This window comes from Oenanthe melanoleuca, chromosome 1, assembly GCF_029582105.1.
Source record: "Oenanthe melanoleuca isolate GR-GAL-2019-014 chromosome 1, OMel1.0, whole genome shotgun sequence".
Lineage (NCBI taxonomy): Eukaryota > Metazoa > Chordata > Aves > Passeriformes > Muscicapidae > Oenanthe > Oenanthe melanoleuca.
This window is the reverse complement of record NC_079333.1, coordinates 47,111,419-47,132,461: the sequence shown is the minus strand read 5'-3', so window position 1 is coordinate 47,132,461 and position 21,043 is coordinate 47,111,419. Positions and strand designations below refer to the sequence as shown.

At 38.4% G+C, this 21,043-nt stretch overlaps 1 protein-coding gene across 4 annotated transcripts in view; it reads right to left on the bottom strand.

The window, feature by feature from the left end:
- The window catches only part of FRY (FRY microtubule binding protein), a 189,255-nt gene that overhangs the window by 108,460 nt on the left and 59,752 nt on the right, over window positions 1-21,043 (bottom strand). For all 4 annotated transcript variants that reach the window (XM_056485463.1, XM_056485469.1, XM_056485455.1 and 1 more), the window contains exons 2-3: window positions 17,990-18,189; window positions 3,720-3,773 (exon numbers count right to left, since the gene is read on the bottom strand). In XM_056485463.1, the coding sequence (XP_056341438.1) occupies window positions 3,720-3,773; window positions 17,990-18,109 (174 nt within the window). In that variant the 5' untranslated portion in view covers window positions 18,110-18,189. The remainder of the gene's footprint in view (window positions 1-3,719; window positions 3,774-17,989; window positions 18,190-21,043) is intronic.

Sequence of the window (21,043 nt, the reverse complement as noted above, 5' to 3'; positions counted from 1 at the left end):
TAGTACAATGTTTAATAACATTTCTGTAACTGGGGACACAGGGCATGCTAATGCTGGAGCTGTAATGCTCTTTGCCAATAGGCAACTAGAGTTGTCTAATCAAGGACTTTCACAGCATGATTTAAAATATACTATGAAAATATTTTAAAACCATATGAAAAAGCCTACATCATTCCCCGTATATATTTTCTTTACACACATGCACACCTAGAAAGGAAAACGCAGGCAGTGTAAGGAATGCAGTTTGGTAGGCCAAGGGTGAGACATTCAGCAAGTCAGGATAAGTATCATCACTTCATACATTGCTCAAGATCCTATTATTTGCTCGAGCAGGGTGATGCAACTGGCAGCCAGACATGCTGTCTGCCCAGCAGGAGACACTGACTACACCTATGTGGAAAGAAACAGCCAGGTTTCCAGACACTGGATCCATCATCACCATCACAACCAATGCTCCTAAAATGGAGTTTAAGAACAGCCAGGAAAAAATGCTGGTTCTCAGGGAGCAGAGATAGAACTATTCAGGGGTAGTAAGCAATGCTTTCACAGCCATTTCAAATGGTTTGTTGGTTTCAGTGTTAAACTTGATGCTGATTGCTTTGGTTAGTGCCCAAAGTGCCATTCTGCCCATTGTTAAGCTGCTTTTTGGGCCATTTTTTTCCACCTCTGAAGGTGACTTGCAAAAAGCAAGTTTTGAATCAGGTCATGCCTTATTTTTGTTGCTTTTTAATGTACCATTAGAAGATTGAGCTCAGATGTTTCAAAGTAATTACTGACCTACTCACTTCAGCATTACTTTTCAGTTTCACTCAAATTGAGTAGTTTTGATTATGTGAAAAGAAAGAAAATTAGGTTCCTCTGACAGTCTGTCACTTAATATGCCCTAAAACTGAAAGTAAAAATTATTAGATACTCCTTGAAGAAGTTTGTTCACAGAGATTGTCCCTCTTTCCCTATTCATTTTTGTAGTAAAAGTATCAGGAATGTCACAGCTGGCCTTTTTTGCTTTTACTAGATGACTTTATGGGTTTCAGAGATAAACACCAAAGCTTTCTGCATCCTAACTGGAAAAGGGAAGTAAGAGATTACCAACCTGGTCTTCCTTCATCCCATAGAATCTCTAAATACTTCAGTTAACTTCAAAAATAAAGCTTAAGTGGTTTCACTTAAAGCACATGCCTTTTTACTTGGGTTTTGGTACCATGTCATATCATGATCTTCAGAGCTTCTCAGGCAGACCACACCTTCATTTTATTATCCTTACTTTCATGACAACTTTATAATACTGACACATTATCATTTGAAAACAGCTTTATAATGCAATGTACTCACATAATCTATTGACTGAAACATGCTAGGTAAAAAAAGACTTTTTGCTCTATCTTCCTGTCTCTACCCTAGCTCAGTCCTATCAAATCTGTATTATGCACTACAAAATTTTGAATGCAAAGTATTTGAATACAATTAAAACCATTCTATGATTGCATGGATTTAGCTGAACTAAAATAATTTTGGTAACTATGAACCATGTTCTTGAAAATGGGCTTGTAAGCCAGGCTCAGGGTCCCATCTGCTGACCACATGCCTACGTCAATCCCAGGAGCACCAGAACATCTCAAAATGATAATGCTGTTTAAGTATAAAACAATGTAAAAACTGAAAAGGGAAACATTGTCAGCAACCTGGCCTGAAGCTGACAAATTCTGAAAATCTCAGCTTAAATAGTTTGTTTTAAAAATTTCAAGCAACTGAAAGCAAGGTTTTCTGACAGGACATTTAAGTCAGTCTCACCACTGTGCTTTTCTATCAACTCTGCACATAGGTGGGACTTCAGATTTATGGATAAAAAGACATATGAATGTCACATATAACAAAATTTACCTTGGTGTTCGGTCTGCATCTGTTTTTTTTCCTGCCTGCATTCAGAGCACATTGCTACAGCAGTAAACACACAGTTGCTTCACTCTAGGAAGATTTTGCTGTTCTCATTAAATGATCTTGACTTAATTACTCAATTTTCTCTCTACTTACCAATAACTAGAAGTATCAGTCTTCCAATTCTTCCTTTTAAAGGGCCAAAATTTGCTAAACCATAAATATTTAATCAAATCATGGCCACCTATTATGAGTTTGTTTAATGCACTGCAGGAATAGTATCACGAGGTTTGCATCTGAGTGGTTTAATTTGTTTTTACTTTCCCATTTGAGTGCAACATTCTTCCCACAGGAAGGAAAAGAGTATGCATATAAAGTTAAGGCCAGAATACCACAAAGAATTTCATGAGGCAGGTAGGGAGAACTCAGAAGGAGCCTCCTTTAGCCTGCAGTGGCTGGTTTCCCTGCAGGGTGTCCGTGGTCAGGGACTCCTGAGGATGAAGCAGAAGTCTCACCTCCTCTGCTCACCTCCTGCTCTGAGCAGCCCTCCAAGCAGGCTCTCTCTCCCCAAAAAGCAGCTACAGAACAATCTAGAGTCACTTTGCCAGGTTAAATTACAAAGTGAACCTTAATACCAGTGGAGTCTCACAAGGCATCTTTACTTCTGGCGAAATGTCTCAGAAAATTCAATAAACGTTCAGCTGAGGGTCTGAAGTTGTACTTAGACCTATCTCCTCCCCCTAAGTCAATCAATATGGTACTTGCATCTTATGGCATTGGTTAAAACTTCCATTTGAATTGTTGCTGCTGCTTCTGCCTCTGCTCTTTGTGTCCTGTGTTTCTGGCCCTGCTGGCAGCACAGTGGTGTGGGCAGATGGGGAGTCAGTAGCAATGGTGACAGCAACGGCACACCTAGAGTTTATCATTCCTCCTCGTGGGGACTGAGATTTACCAGTTTTGGCATCCTTTATGTAACTTAAACTCTTTAGATCTATCTGCCTTTATTTCAAAATAGGTTATTCTAGATGTTGCTAACAAAAAAAAAAAAGACTGCTGACAAAAATAAATTTGCTTTATATAATCAATTAGAAGTGTGTATATCACTCTTGGTTTTATTTTTATACTTGTCCTATTTCCCTTACATAATAAATTAATCTAATGCCAGATATAAATTCCATTTTATTAATTACAATTTTATTGTTCTTCTAAATGGAATCAGACCAATTATATAAATTCTACTTAATTTTTAATGCTTTTCCCCTGCCCACTATTTTCCTAATAATTATCTACCTTGTCATATACAGGCATTTATCCTGACAATTGAACTTATACTGAATTTTAAACACAACAAGTTGGGTCAAATTATTAGAAGTGCAACACATGTGTAAGTCATGCTGACTCACAGCTACAGAAGCAAACTAGACTGATGAGACTGATGGCAACAACCATGATTCTATAGGCCATTATATTAACTACAAAAGAAACCTCATAAAAGAAAGATTGGGGGCCACACACCTGTTTCAAAAACCACATAATTTGAAAAGGTACAAATTTTGCTTTAAAATCCCCATCAGGAGAAACAGACAAGAAACAATACATGTGTCTAATACACTATAAAAAGTAGCAATTTCTATAGCAGAAAAATATTGACCTTGGAAACAGAGGAAAAATTCTTCTAATTCATATCCAAGAATGGTTAGGCAACCACTTATCATTCTACCAAAGTACATCAAGAAATATTACTTTTGCAGTATGCAACAACAGTATAAAGACACTAGAATGTCTTCCAATGCACTCCTCTTTTAGCCTGAGGCATAGAAATAATGTAATTTCAAGTGTCTTACTTGATCAAACTGGGGATCTTCTCCTCGTTGCAGAGATTTGGTCAGTGGCTTCTCCTGAAAGAAAATATATTAAGTATGTATTACTTAAGATCAATACTATCATATTCTACTAGCATTATTATCTTAGATTTTTTACTCACATAATGTGCCTCCTGATCTGATCCTGGAGATACCAGATAATTGCTGCAAAGGAGGCCTCTGCATATGTATAAGGTAATATTGAGAGTGTTTTGAGTGATTTTGGTGTCTTTTCATGAAAGAGAAGGATTGGCCATTCAGTACATCTAAGTTGGTGCTCACACTGGTGATAAATTGTTTCAACATCCTAAAAAAAGCACCTAGTGTTTTCTCTAATACATAGCCAAGGGACTTTATTTAGGAGAAAAGGAGGCTCAGAGGTGACCTTATCACTCTCTACAACTTCCTGAAAGGTGGTTGTAGTCAGCTGAGGGCTGGTCTCTTTTCCAGGCAGCAGCTGACAGAACCAGATGACACAGTCTCAAGCTGCACCAAGGGAGATGTAGGTTGGATGTTAGGAAAAATGTTTTTTACAGAAAGGGTGATAAAGTACTGGAATGGTCTGCCTGGGGAGGTGCTGGAGTCAGCATCCCTGGATGTATTTAAAAAAAGACTAGATGTGGCACTTGGTGCCATGGTTTAGTTGAGGTGTTAGGGTATGGGCTGGACATGATGATCTTGGAGGTCTCTTCCAACCCAGTTATACTGTGACTCTGTTACATGATCTACCTTCCTGTTATAAAACCACCAGTCAATACAAACATGTTCATAGATACAACACATTCATGCAGGGCACACTGAAAGAAAGGTAGCCTTAGAAGAATCAAATAGCATAAAGGTCATCTTTTTAAGGAAGACAATTGTGGGAAAAGCTATTACTGAAAAAATAAAAAAAAGTATTTTCAGAATGGAAGCAAATTTTCTGGTCATACTCTCACAGTAACTGGCGAGGAGAACTGTCCAATTCAGAAACTACATGTGAATGTCCATTCACCTGCACGGCTTCTTAGTCAAGAATACAGGGAGAAGTACACAGGTCAATATTCTAGATGCATGCAACATTATCCAAAAAATCAATCTTCCACAACACAATGAAAATAAACAACACATGAGGGCAGATGACAGTCTGAAAAACACGCCACTTGTCATCATCACAATTCTGCTGTGAATTACACTACTGTTTCTGGTGTCTGCAATGTGCCAGTGCTTTATTCTTCTATAAATCATGACTCTTTCTTCTCCTACAGCTGCAAGACTGGGGCTCTCCCACCAGCTCAGAATGAGATTTTGTGTTCAGCTTTCAACAAACTATTACACTCATCAGCATCTGTTAATTTAGTAGGCAAAATACTAACACTGCCAGGGGATATTAGATATAAAATAAAGAAATCTGTACAGCTAATGAGATAAGGAAATTGAGAGAATTGAGTTGGAGCAAAGATTTTTATTATTTCATGTTTTTTTTCAGAAACAAATGTTGCCCAGTATAATATGCTGACTGATTTTGAAATTAATTATGCTGATCCACTTGTAATGCCAGCTGGCAAGGAGGCCAACTGTGGGGTGACTGCAGTATCCCCTGACTACCTACCAAATACAAAAATCAACAAAATGTTTTCTACTGAGTCACTGATTCACCCAAAACAGCCATCAATATTTTTCATTATTTTCTCCAATATCTGAAGTGACTCCTCCAGGTTACATTACGGGCACAACAGCTATTAATTACAACTTTATGACAGATTATTGGTGATGAACATCTGCAATAAAATCCTTGTAATCCATAGAAAAACAAGGGCACTGCCCCACCCACAGTCCTCCTCCTCCTCAATCAGTAAGTCGATGCTACCCTGTCTAGTTGTGTTTCACAGGAGGACAATAATTCTTTTGTCTATTGCTGCTCACTGAAAAGGACAGCAGATAAACTTTCAAAAGTAGTGTCCAAGTTATTAAAAAGGAAAAGGATTCTTAAGTTTTCATGGGTCCTAGACAAATCAGCATACTAAGAATTACTGCAGTATAGGAAAAAAATCAGCACCCCCTTTTTTTCTTTTCAATTATGAAATTTCTGATTCTGGTACAGAAGACTTGTGTTACCACAGAGAAACTTCTTTCAACAAAAAGGGCTTCAGCATGCAGGAGCTTTGTGCTTCCATGGCCAACACTGCAGTACTTGGCTTTCAGAGAGCAGAGTTTCAGGCAGAAATGAGGTGTGGGATTCCTCATCACATGCTGTCTTTAAGGGGGACACAGTCAAACAAGACAAACCATGCTCTGGGAACCCGAGTCAGGAAATGCAATCCTGAGAATGTCCTTGTCACCTGTAACCTATCTGGAGAAGCACATACACCTCTCAGTTTAGTTTCTGATGATGGCATTCCCCAGGGGACGCACCCCTGAGTTAAAGAAGATGCCTCCATTTGACAGTGCAGTACAAGTCATCACTCCTGCAGGTGCTACACCAGGTTTCCCCAGCCGTGGTGCACTGACCTAAAGAAACCATTCACAGGCCATGCAGCAGCCTTGGGGGCAGCAGAAGGCAGCTGGGGTGGAGAACTGCCAAAATCCAGGGAGGCTTCTGCTGCCATAACTTCTCCATGCCTCCAGTTTAGGGCTTCAGCTGAGGCTTTTTTCTTCCCTTCATCCCATCCTGCACCTACTGCTGTTCCTGCTGTTCCCTGCCCCTCACATCCTTGCCAGGCAGCAGCTGCTGCAGCTGTCTCTGCCTCTTCATCATGTCCCTGTTTGGGCTGCTGCTGCTGCTTCCCTGACTTTCCAAGGATAGTGCTGCCACCAGCACTGCCTGCAGCCACTGCAGGGCTCAACCTGAGCCCATGGAGTCTTTGCACACACCCTTCCAGTTCTGGGAGTGGGGTGCCCACACCAGAGCCACCCACAGTATCCCTGCAGTGACTGGCAACAAACATAAAAGATTGTATTGGGGTTTGGAGGTTTGAGAGAACTCAGTGTAGAAGTTATTGCTAATGCTGAGTGCTGAATAGATGAAGACCTGAATAAAGGGCCAGATAGAAATGTGGGGTTTTGTTGTCTAAGTACTCCTAAAATATAAAAGCATGAATACAGTCATGGTAAGAATAACAGCTGACTGTGTCAGGGAGACATTACTGAGTAAATTCAAAGGCAACTCAATTAAATGCAGGTACTCAAGTGTCCTTTGAAAACAGCAATTTTTCTTTATGCAATAAAAAATTTATTTTTACCAACTGTAAACAACCTGCCTATTCTATTTGCTTAGTTCTAATATTCTTACAAATCTTACCATTTCATTTTATGCAGCATTTTCAACACTGTTGCTATGTTGCTATGGCAGATACTATATAAAATATATTTATACCCATTGTAGGTGTCTTTACTGCATACCACAGGTTCAGGACTTGCAAAGAAAGGTTAAAATGGAAAATAATACAAAACTATCTCAGGGCTATAGATTCATAGTAGTCTATTTACCCTGGAGATACACTCAATTAGTTCTCAAAAAATCCTAAAACTGTTTTCTAGCCTCATGGTACAATTTTACTTCAATTTATTTTCTTGCCCACCCAACTCAGGAATGGCAAAGAGGCTGTTTTATATAATAAATTGACTTATTTGAGTCTCTGTGGATATACTACATTTTACAGAAATGTCATCCAAATCTGAGATGAGTAGTTCAGCTGAATTTGGAGCCAAAGCCTACAACAAAATATGAATAAAGTAAGTTTTGATTAATATGGAAGGGCTTACTTAGCTTACTGAACTATCAAAAACATCAGAAAATTTCAGAAGAATGGATTCTCAACAGCAACATTTCCATTTTTAATCACTAAACTAAACATCCTTATTTCTTGTTTGAAGTGCTGCCTTCAATTGCGTACTCTGTGTTTGCTCACACTGGGAACTCCCATGATATAAACAAGTTAGAGGTAAGTAGAAAAGGCAATTTAATATTTGAAACTATTGTTTTTCAATAAAACCAGCCAAATGTTTTGGGTCACCAATGCCTACAAAACAAAATACTCAACTAAAACTTAACTTCCTTCCGCTCTCTCACTGCTCTTGGGAAAACATAAATAGAATATGATAAAACAGAATATGTTAACTATGCAATGGAAAATGCATATTTAATCATATTTGCATGCATCAACTAAATATAATATTTATAAATTATCTAAAAACCAACATATCATTCAAACCCTCTATTCACACAGGCACACTAAAACATTTCTCCAAAGACTGCCAGTGACTTTTAATGGTTAATATATTTAGGCTTTTTCAGGGCTGCTACACAAATATAATTGGGTAAACTTACACAGGAATAGCCACCTGTCACAGAACTGAGGGTTCAGGGAAACACAAAAACAAAAGGATGTTGTAGTGCCTATTAAGCTTCACTATGTCACCATGTTATAATGATATATAATGCCCCTTAAAGCTATTTCTAATCTCAGCAACCATTAGGCCTGCTTTTCCTACTAAACTGATGTGACAGCCTACTGTATTACTGACTGAGATAAAGCCCATTTTTAATTTTTTTTTTTTTCCTAAAAGCATGGTGAAAGGATATTTTTACACAATTTTTAACTTTTGCACCTCACACTAAAAAGCAGCAAGACTTACTCTACTGAGTGTTCTGCTAGGGTGGAAGACTCACCAAACAGAAAGAAGTATGGACTTTTTCAAGTAGAATGGAATAGACAGGGAACACATTCAACTACTACAGCTACAATCTACGTAAAATGCATGTAATCTTAAAAGACCAAAAAACCCCAAGCGTAATTCTTTCTTCTCATGATGAATCACCCCATCAGCTCCCTCTCCCCCAAATGAACATCTCTGTTTTATGTGATTTTCAGCAGGAAAGAGAATTGGTGTTTGTAGGAAAAGGTCTGCATGCCAGTTATTATTCTGGCTTTGATTATTTTTTACATACAAAAACCAGGAAAATGCATCAGTCTCAATCCTGTGCTCATGTGATGGGTAACCCATGTCCTCCACTCCAGCTCTCTGCTCCTGCCTCCTCCCTCCCAGAATGGATCTGTGCTGCTCCTGCATTGAGCAGGTTCACGAAGCTCCACTTCCATTTGGCCCTTTCAAAATTGGATATGGAACAGTCTGTGGTCACACAAAAATAAGCTCTTGTATGGAAAACAACTCTGTACTTCTCAGGAAGTGTTTTTTTTTGTTGCTTATATACCTTCTTACTATTTGGGAATCCCCACCATCACTCCAAGGAGTCTAATTAATTTACACCTAAGCAATTAAGAGAGCTGAGATTTTTGACTGAAAAGGATGATCTGTTTACTCTGATAGTCTCCCAACAGTCTCCCACCTCCAAGTTCCATGAAACAGGCAAATTAGTGTCCTGTTATCATTAACCATTCTTTGCAAGTCAGCAGGTCCTCATGCATAAACACATAAATTGCCTGTTCAGCGAATGACAACAGAATCTTTGACTTCTCTTAGCATCAATTAGATGCTAGACACTTCTTTTAAGAAACTGTGTCAGTGACCATGGCACACAGAGTAAAATAAAGGACATTTCCCTCATTAACCTTTGAAATTCTAAGCATACAGGAACTGGAAATTCTAAAGGCAAACATAACAAAAAAGATATGATAATACAGCTTCAAGGAAACACCACAACTTTGCATAAGACAAAATTACAGATACACAAAATGTTAACAAAAACTGTGGTGGACTTCATCTAACTGTTGAAAATTGAGTAAAAAAGCAATGCTAATTATGCATGGTACTACATATGGTGGAAATAAGCATATTTCAAGTGGCCATGAAATACATGTAAAAATATGCTACATCCCTGCAAAAAAACTATTTAACAAGCTCAAGTAAAAAACCTACTTGTCATTACAGTTAATGCACAAAAATAATGAAAGGTGCATGTTCAAAAGACAAGCTCAGTATTACTGAATCTATTCTTTCTTCATGTAATTGCTTCAGGGGTTTTTTTGTAACAGCTCTTCTGTTTTGTTCATGTGGAAAAGAATGTGCATGTACTGCTGAAAATTAAAAAAATCCAGGAAAACATCAGTTCAGCTTCAAATACTGATTTTCACTCCCTGGCTTTGACTCTTTGGCACCCTCATCATAAACTGCTCTGATTTGATAATAGACTGTGCTATCACATCAGGTATTGCAGGCTAATTTTTATCTGATTACATTCTCTACAAAAGGCACCTTTTACCTAGGCTGTTTACCAAGAAAACCAAAACGTGGACACACAAATTTTGGTCATCTGAATGTTCAGTCTGAAGTAACTGGTATGTCAGGAAAAAATGGCCAAACAGGCCAAAAAAAAAAAAAAAAAAAAAGCCAAATTGATTTTCAGAAGTAATACTCCATGGAAGTAAATTTCAAACATTCTGAAGAAAGAAGCAAACCCACTGAACTAAAGATTGCTGTTGGATGCACAGTACAATAATTAGCACTGCTACATTCCCAAGATAACACAGAATGTTAAAAAAACCCAAACAAACCAACTCCCAACAATCAAAGCAAATTTTCTTTCACTAGCCTTTAGCAATGAACTCAAGAACTCTACCATTCTTACCTGAACAGTACAAAATTTCCCAGATATTCCCTCAACTCAGTTTGACAATAAACAGTAGCAAACTTAAAACCAAGGTTAAATGCTGTTACAGACATACATCAAAAAACCTCCCAGAAAACAAAACAAAATGAGACCAAACCAAGCAAAAAAAAAAAAAAAAAAAAAACCAACAAAAAAATAAAACAAAACAAAATATCCCAAAAAACCAATCCAAACAAAAAAGGCCCCAATGAATCAAAACAACGAACCTACTACTCTCCTCATTTCTATTTTCCATTGCAAAGTAAGATGCTTTAATGTAAGAAGGAGGTAAAACGTTTCTTTTACTACCATATTTTAAGCCTAATAAAGCTGAGAACTACTAGTAGACCAGTTCTGAAAGAAATATTTTAAAGAATGCTTTTGTGAAACCTGAAAGAAAAATTTCAAATACATGCTTTTTCAAAACCCGTAAGTTGAGTACTAAAGATAACTTTATTGAGATTTTGAGGTACACTCTAGCACAAGTGGGAAAGGAAATTTTCTTGCCTGTTTGTTTTCAGAGCTTGTTTTAATAAGAATGCCTTTTCAAAATTGCAGCTTAATGAACACATCAAAATCCTCTGTCTATTAGGATCCTCCTGGTTAGTACTATAATATTGTCCCTTCATTTCCCTAATTTTATTTATTCCAACACTACAGTGTACAGAAAAAGAGGTAGATTTTACAACCTGTAAGTATGATAAATTTTAAAAGACCATCTGTAGACAAAGTATGGGCACTTAATGTTGACACTGTAATTCCCTCACAGCCTTGTGCTGGAAGATTGTGTGATTCTAACCTAAAAAAATCCAATAGAAGAATATAAAATTTTGTTGATTGGGACCTAATTTGTTGGGCAGGGAATGTAAAGGGCCATAGTCAAGAGTGGTGCCACAGGATGCAGTATGAGAGTCCAAGATCTTTCATTTGTGAGCCTTTGGACTGAAACAAGCATGATGCTCTAAAAAAATCTTTGATACAGTGATTTCCATACAACAATAAAAATGATAGATGATGGAGATTGAAACTTCCAAGTCTGTATTAAGACCTTTGCATGAAACTGCTATTCAAGGTATTGTTTCAACTGTTTATTAAGGTTTTTTTAAAGTTTTTCAGCTATGTGATCTGACTCAGCAAAGCACACGGGGAGGGGGAAAGGCTGTGGGAGCAGCAGACCAGCCCTGTTGTGGCAGGGACTGATGGCTCCAAAACCTGGGAATGGGTCCTGGCCTGTGGGCAGGTGTGGGAGAGACTCAGAGGAGGCCATTAAGGCTTATTAGTGCCCTTAGGGCCCTGACCACTGGTTACCCACTCAGAATAATGTGACCTAATTTAATAAAGCCTATAGGAAGCCCTTATCAGTTGATTTGAATAAATTTAGGGTTGTAATTGCAGGGCTGCTCTAAGCACAGCAGAGGTCTCTGCGAACAGAAACCACATTCTCTCAAGACAGCCAAGGGTAATAAAGGACAGCAAATGACCCTGGCCATGGTCTGCTGTCTGATGTCCACCACTGCTTTAACATCAGGCAGATACTTACTGTCACCAACTGTGCACCTGTTTTCACAAAACAGAAAAACAGATGAGGAAAGTGTATTTTTAAAGTGAACTTGAGAACTACTGCCAGTAGTTTTCTTTAAAATTCTGTTACTTGGAGCTTTCTTGGCTATGTGTTTATTTCAAAGGCTGTAAATATGCCATATGAAAGGTGTCCTCAGGTGATTTGATCTGAACCTTTTTCCTCCTGGGTTCTGGTACTGATTTGACAGACTTTCAAGGAGGATGCCAGTGTCCTTGCAGAGCTGATGGAAACCTTCAGTGCTCTTTTGCTACAAGTATGTTGGCCCTAAAAGCCCTAACTGCCACACCTACTTCATGCCCAGCTAGTGAAGCAAGACCTTATTGGGTGGATCTCCAATTTGGGAAAGTAGTTATGTGAAGTGTTTCAAGTTTTCTCATATTTGTCATGCCACCAGATAGGCAGGGTCAAATATGGTATAATTCAAGCTGTCTGATGTATAAATGGTGCCCTGCCAGATTCAGTCCCAGAAAAGAGCACATAAATTAAGCAGTACCTCATTGACTTCAAATGTGACTCAGAAAGCATGCAAAGGATGAAGCTGCTGTGAAGCTATGGGAAGATACCTCTTTACTGAATTGCTACTTATCTGGCAATAATGCTACCAAAGTGCATGCTCGATTTTCTTCTGTCCTTCACAATGACAGACCAGTGACAAGACTGGCCTGAAATTACTGTAGTAGGACCTTCATTTTCTGGAGAGTGGTAAGAGCCCCCAGATATAGGGATATATTTCCCTGAAACTTAAATGATACAAAAATGTGATTAAGGGCATGTGGAAGGTTCTGTGCTTTCCTTCTGCAGGAGAAAAGAACACACTGATCTGGCTCAACTTGGGCTTCATTATCACTGGTGGACTGGACTATATTTGGAAAGCCAGTGAACTCCCAAGGAAAGCTGATTAGTGAAGGAGGGAAGAGAGATGGCTGAACCATTGTTCTGCTTAATTGATTCCTTGAAACAGATAAGTTAGCTGCTGGAAAGTCTGATTAAAAGGAAAACAGAACCGAGGAGACAGTCCACACTGAAATTAAACTCAGAATGATAGAATGATGGATTGCTTTGGGTTGGAAGGACCTTAAAGATCGTTAAACTCCAACCCTCCTGGCATGAGCAGGGACACCTTTCCCTAGATCTCTCCATTCTGGTCTTGAATACTTCCAGGGGTTCAGCACTTACACCCCCTCTGGGCAACGAGAAGTCCTTAGATGGGGCTAGATGTTGAATAAAACACTAAGACCAGCTACTAGTCTAAAAAGTTGACCCAGGATCCAGACAATGATTTTCAGGAAAGGAACTCTGCTGAGTAACAGTTTCTGGGAGGACTAGGAGACAGATCTTCTCCTGAGGTGAATGTTCTTGGTGTTCCAGACTGTCCTACGACTGACAGACACAGATTTGCACATTCAATTAACACATCCACTGTCACAGATCTGTGGGGATCCATACAATGAAAGGACCATACATGTTCAGGTTACATATTGAGTACCTAAAGTAATATGCTGGAGAGATGTTTTCACTTTCTTATGAAGAGGTGAGAGAACAGTCCTCAGCACATTATAATAAAGTGAGGCAGAATTTCACAAAGCGGCATCTTCAGAAACAATTATTGAAAGAATAATTAAGAAAAATTATTCTTAATTACCTATACATTATTTGTTGCAACTAGGTCTAAAAGAGCTACTATGACAATATTTATTTCTATAATTTAAATGCTAAATAAATAATACAGTAGTAAAAAAGAATGATGAGACTTTAGATACAGGGTTATGGCTTTATGAATGATGAGGTCCTTAGAGCTGGGATTGACTACCACATGCTTTACAAAATTTTGACTAGCATAAACACTCGTGGAATAAAAGAATTAGATTAATGACCAGTGGCATAATCCTTCAGTGACACAGAGGTGGATAGGGACAAGGCAATGTGAAGCCAGCATGCTTGTAACGTTTATACAGGAAAGGTCCTAGGGAGATAAGTTTTGTATGAGACAAGAGAACAGAATTTTCAATATATATTTGCATAAAGGTATTAAAATAAAGTTGTGTAATTGTGAATTTGTCTGGGCATACATATACCAAGTGAATAGCTAGAACAGAGCAAGGCAGTTTGCCTTTCCTCTTTTCCAGGAAATTACTTGTTCCTTACAGTAACAACTATCTATTCACTGTGAACAAACAGGGGTCTAAAGTCCCTGTACATGCCAAACAATTAATGAGGACTTCAAATGTAAAATATGTGTAACAGTAATGTGTCCCATTAGAGGTGACAACCAAGGAGTTGTCACCTTGAGTGATGCAGCTGGACTTTTAGTCCATGTAAACCAGAAAATTCTACATTACAGCTGTGGGATAAAACTGCTTAGCCTACATAAATCTTACTAGTTATCACAGCTCAGTCCCCAGAAAACAAAAAAACCTACTTCCTTTTCTCCCAAGTCTGTTCTTAGCATATTCTTCCTTGCCTAGAGAAAGTGAAGCCTAGACTGAAGCTAATCAGAAACCAGTCCCATTATATGTACTGGTTGGCCAGCCTCTGCAATTTGCATTATTCTTTCCTTTCTTCTGAACCATCTGCTAGGTTGTTATCACCAGGCCTGTCTCTATTTTATTGTCCTCAAGCTTCTAATGAAATGGGCGTAATAAAGACACTAGTATCAACCACATCACCCCTTTCAGGGTTTTTTTCCTAATGGTGAGATGAAACCTGCCTAGTAAAAGGAAAGAGTTACATGCAGAATACATGAATATACTTATAGTCCCAATCCTATAATGAGTAAATTCTGTCCTTGAGTTCAGTATTCAGAGAGATCCTGAATTTAGACAAGCTCAGTAAAAGAAGATGCTAGCAGGAGAAAAGCATAATGAAAGTTTACCAACAGCTAAATTAACCATTAACAACTGTCAATGCCTGTAGCTCCCTATGTTTTATCAATGTCTACAGCTGTGTGTAAGTACTGCTGAAAGCTGTATTTAAAGATTAGCCTGCTCTGTATGCACAGGATGAATTATTACCCAAAGTGATAATCAACAGTCCTAAAAAAGGAAAACTGTTTTCTGGGCTTTCTCCTTCCAGAGCTATGAAACATATTCTTTCATTTGAACTGGCAAGAATATTTCCCTTGCTTCTTCTTTCTAGCTTCATTTCAAGGTCACCACTGCTTGAAAAAAAATCAGCAGTAACAAAATATCAGATTGTGTTTATAAGTGAAGCAATGCAGAGAAGATTCAGAATAAAAATGGATAAAAATTATTAATATTAATATAAAAATATTAATTAAAGCAGCTGTGAAAAAAGGTCTGCAGAATAAAATCCTTAATACTTGTTACAAATAAGAACAATTATCTACAGAAAAGAACCAGGAAACTATTAAAGATTACAATGAAAAAATTATTTACATTTAATTTATAGGAATTTAATTTTATAAACTGGACAATCCACTTCAATCAAGTCTGCTGTCAAATATTTTTAATTTGAAATAATATAACCTGACAATCTGGGTACAGTAGTTAATCATTAAAAATTAGCCACGTGACTGTGAACTTATAATTACTGAATTATTGTTTTATATATCAGAGATCCTAAAAAGGGGGAAAAAATGACCTGAATAAAATATTGTGCAGACAAAGTTTAAAAATGTCAAATCTGGAAACAAAAGTTTTCCATTTTGACTTGTTCAAGACTTAGCAGTGGATAGTTGACATTATATTCATGTCTAGAAAATATATTAACTGGGAAGTGTGTTTTTTGTGATGATCACTGCCAGATCCAGTAACCAAAATTTCAAATGTTACTCAGTTGCCAGCCAAGGCAGCAGGAGTAGATGATATTGCCCTCTGCTTTCTCTCCCATTGGAATATTGCTTTGCCAGATGAGGCTGCAGGAAGGGGTGAGGTTTGCTATGCCTTTCACTGACATCCTAGAAAACAGCAAAGATTTCTAGTGCCTTTCTAGCATCTGCACCTCATGATGTGACACAAACATGGTTTTCCAACACAGTTGTCAGAACACTGTAATTTACACTTCGGTTTGGTGTGCATCACAAAAGAAAGATACTGATGTATCACATGGGCATAGGGAATCCAAAGAAACTGAGAGAAAAACTAATAAAAACAACAGCAATGATAAATAGAAAGCATAAGCAGAATATGTGTATGAAAATAATGATCTAGGTAAAACAGTGTCAGTAAGTATTTAATTTAACCATAGTAACTTCAGAGCTTCAATGTGAGCTAGAGTTCGTGATAAAAGAGATGCAAAGGCAACAATATTATAAACAGATCATTTTATCTTCTCTAGAAGATAATCTAAATATTCATCACTCATTATAAAATTAAACGGTCATATCTTGTAATGACTTGGAGAAATCAAACTAGAAATACCTCAGTGTTGAGCACTGTGCAAGTCTGACTTTCTTTGAAGTGCACTTGAGTTTAATTAGAACATAAACTTCAAAGAGTTCACCATCTGACTACCTATTGTGAAAAAAGGCCAAAAGGTAGCTTTTCACCACTGATTTATAAACTTCATCTCCCAAATCCCTGGGACTTCGTGGTCACAATTCTAATCAGTAGAGTAAAATGTGGGAACAAAGCTGCTAAACATCCAGCAGCTACATCACAAAAAGGGGAGACTTAAATTCTTAGCTGTTATTCGAGAATAATTTTTGCCATTTTCCCTTGTCACTTCTTTCATTACAACTTAATTATTTCAAGATCATTTTGACTGCATGTCTACAGAATCCTGCTTACTCATTGGTCACAGCCAACCTCAAACAGCAGCATGCCATGACTTGTAAGTTTTATTAGTACTAATGAGATGTGAGTATGTAATTGAATTATTGTTAGTGTCTCATGGTCAGACCCCTGTAAAAAATATGTTCTGAAAATGATGACAAGAAGGTGACATTCCAGTCTCTTGTAATATTTCTACATTCTATATTGAATTTACCAAATAATTTTGTGATTTGGAGAAAACTCATCAAAGAAGAAAAAAATGGATTTTTGTCATAATGTTCTTTACTGTAAGCTTTTTTTGCTGTTATTTCCAAATTATGTAAGATAGTTCTGTCATCTTGCATCTAGCTAATGTTTCAGAAGAAAGCCTGATAAAACTTTCCAAGCATCAAATGCTTCTAAATCTAAATCAAAGCTAAACAGATGCCATCAGAATAAAGAACATTTTAATTTTGCCCTTCAAAATATCCTGGATATGGAGAACTGAACTAAGTATTCTACATTGGACTTTATAATAAAAACATTCTAAGATTTTATTAAAATTCCCTTATAGTACAGAAATAGAGATTTCTGGTTATTTTTAGGTCTTGGGGCTTTTTTGCCTCATCAGAACGAAAATATAAATTATAGAAATATTCTTCCTTAATCAAAATAGCAAGAAAGTATATAAAAGTAATCTCAAATTAAAGGAGCAGAGTCCTGGAAGTTCAGTTACATAAGAAAAATTGTAACAGACATACTAAATGTGTTAAATTTGCCTAAAAATACAAATAACAATGGCTCTCTCAATATGCAAGACCTTGTAATGTAACTCCTTTTTCAAGTGCTGCATGCTTTTCATATCTGGAAAAAAGTGCCATAGCCCTCTGCTAGATTATGAAATCTACTACTGTTGGAACTAAAAGAGGAGCCAGCAGTGGTAGCCATTTTCATGTTTTAGCTGAAAACCTGTAAAGTTCAGAAAGACTGCTTTTATCATATTTCAGCATTCTCTAATATATTTTGACTCAAGTGACTGCTGTCTCAGCTGTGTAATCTATGCTGGCTGACACCCCTTCTGCTTCACAATCCCATTAACGTGTGCCCATATTGCAAACAGAAATTAAATATTAATTCTTTTTCATGTCACCCCTTTGGCATATCTTGCACACCTCTGCCCTCTCCCACAACATTCTAATTGCCATAGCAGCACATCTTACACTTTGGGAAACACTATCAAACCAAACTCCAACGCAGATTGCAAGCAAAATATTCTTCATTGCAGAGCAAGCAAGCCTGGTTTTAAAGCAAAACTTAGATTTTTTCAAAGCACTGTACATATATATACACAGAGTTTCTTTTTACTCACGAGAGGCTCTGCCATGATGATGCGGATCTTGCGTTCAGCCAGGGTAGTGAAGTTAACAAACAAGCTCTTCAGGACATATTCCCCTGGCTTACTGTCAGGGTCAATGCTGATGGGCAACATGGCTGGAGGTCCTTTTTCTCTCTGAGTACCAGAAACAGGAGGGACAGGTGGCTTGATATATCCGTTACCAACTGGAGAAGCTGAAATGGAGAAAAGACACATTCACTTCTGGGTAATTCAACATGGTTTAACTTTCACAGAGCACCTCAGCAGCTCACTACACTGTCAAAGCAAAATTGGAGACTAGCTGCTAATCAAAGAAATACACAACACATCAATACAACTTCCATGGAACCATAGGTAAAATACACATTATCTAACTGGAAGAAGAAATCAAAGATGAAATCTCTTATGTCAAAATTGAGTGGTATTTATTATGCAGTGCATACTCAATCCTCTTTATTATTTTTTTTAACGTGGTAAGACTTGCCGACACCTAACTGAAAAAATCCTCATTTTTTATCTTTTGCAGCAAGTCAGACATGTAACTCAGTTGTCAAGCAGCAAAAATTTATTCTTAATTGCTATTCAAACTTTAACCTTTTTGCAAGCTGGCTTGCAAAAGTCAGGAGTCTGGTCTTTTGACTATGGTGAATTGTAAAGGGTCTTATTCTCCTGTAATCTTTACTGAGGTCAGTCAATAATGACTCAAGAAACAACATACATGTTACCAGTCTAAATCTTACATGAAGAGTCACACATGGAATGTTTTCCATGGCCAAAAAGTATTAATTATACATTAGCTTTCCTGAAAGTACCAAACTCAGATACATGTTGTTCAGAGATACAGCAGAAACTCCACTTTTGGAGACACTTGAATATTGACCAGACAAGGTCCTGAGAAACCTTCCCTAGCTGGTGAGCAAGCTGGGGTTTGACTAATCATCCACCAGAGATACCCATGCCAATCTAAATTATCCTGTGATGGATTCCCCATAACGAGTATCAAGATACTGGATACTAGACTCTAGCATACAAGCTGAGCTCTACTTGCTGTTTTTCTGTGAATGAAGGAAAAATAAATGGAAGCACTTCAGATGTTACCATTTCCCACATAAAATTTGCAACCCAAAATCCTCAGGGCTCAGCTCTTATTGGCAATGAAATTCATAACTGGTCTTCAGGCAGGTACTGGTAGCACCCTCTCTCTTTGCCAGAGACTTTAAAAGCAGCAAATTAAGAAATACTGGCATTGGCCATTATCCACTCTGAATGTACTAAAAGTGTAGCAATGCCCATGAGTGCTACTGGTGACTGGGACAGAGATGCCTTAATGCAATACAAACCATGGAAATACTGTGAACTAAAGCCATTACAGCACTTCCCCACAGCACTGCACTCCAGAGTGCTACATTATATGTCTTATCCAAGTGCAAAGAAAGAAAGAGAGAAAGAAAAATGAGCTGCAGTGATGGTTGCCTCACATCTAATACCTTTAGTCTTTTCCTTTCAGGAACAGAATTGCAAGTGTTACTGAAATTAATTGTCAATTATAGGTGACATGATTGTTTTAAGGATGAATTAGATTTTTGATCCTTCCTATGGACTTTAACACATCATTGCTGACCAAAAATGAAAAAAAAATATTAAAAGAAGAAATTTTATGGTTTGAGACTATTTAAATAGGAACCAAAAATTACACACTGAAAAATTAAAAAGGATCCACTAGAGAAAAGAGAACACGCTTTCCTTTAGAAAATTGAGTTTAGAAGTTCCTATGTGACGATAATAGAAGACAGAAATGCTCCTCTTCATGTAGCTATTATTCTGCATACTTTTCTTTGAAAATAACCCCTCACTGATGAGATACAGCATCACTTTCAGCACAGCAGCAGCACTTCTCCCACTGCGACAGATGTTTCCAGCTAGATTTGTTTCCTGCAAAGTTTCACTTGATTTTTGAGGGCAAAAGCGTTATTATGGAATCTTCCTGGCATTATGACACTCCGCAAAAAACAAAGTATATAAAACAGTCCTACATTTACATTACATAAAACTTGTTCTAAAAATGCACTGTTGTTCTCAATTATAATCTACTTCAAAGGACTGAAAAAAGTGCCACCAGAGAAGAGTGTAAGTGCTACTGCTCTTCTGTCTCACCTGGGCTCTCTTAAAACTTAAACAGGAAGACAGTGGGATGCAAAGGATCAGATGCAATTTTTTATGGACTATCAAATACACTAGGCAATGCAAATCTCCCCACAAATAACTTCAGGGTGGAGTCAAACAATATTTTTATAATTAAGAATCTGTTTGCCAAATGTGTCACATCTACCCACGAAATCATCTCGATCTCCAAGTGCTCAGCCAGGAGAATTATTTGGTGGGGAGCAAAACCAATTTTTGTGAGGATTTGTGTCCTTTGTGCAGCGAATCCCTGCTTGTGTCCATGTCCGTGTCTGTGTCCACGGCTGGGCTGGGCTGGGCTGGGATGCGCAGGGATGGGATGGGATGGGATGGGCTGGGCTGGGCTGGGCTGGGCTGGGCTGGGCTGGGTTGGGTTGGGCTGGGCTGGGCTGGGCTGGGCTGGGCTGGGTTGGGCTGGGCTGGGCTGGGCTGGGCTGGCTGGGTTGGCTGGGTTGGGTTGGGCTGGGCTGGGCTGGGCTGGGCTGGGCTGGGCTGGGCTGGGCTGGGCTGGGCTGGGTTGGGTTGGGCTGGGCTGGGCTGGGCTGGGCTGGGCTGGTGGGCTGCTCGCCAAGGCAGCCCCTGCCAAGCACAACACGGCCAGGCTGGGACCAGCAGCCAGCCCAGAGGAACCCGCAGCAATCTAATCGAACACAAACTCGCCTTCTGCTCTCGGCAATTCTGCTTTAAACCCGGCTGCTAAGCTGAAAGCACCAGGGGATTGAAGGGAGGCAGGCAGCCGGTGAGTGAGAGCAGGTCCTGGCCAAATGAAGTTTAAAAAGCCTTAGCCATGCTACCTGGAAGCTGCCACCCTAATCCTCAATCACTGTAGCATTCAGCCAGGATTCTGAGACTGGAATTTAAATCTCC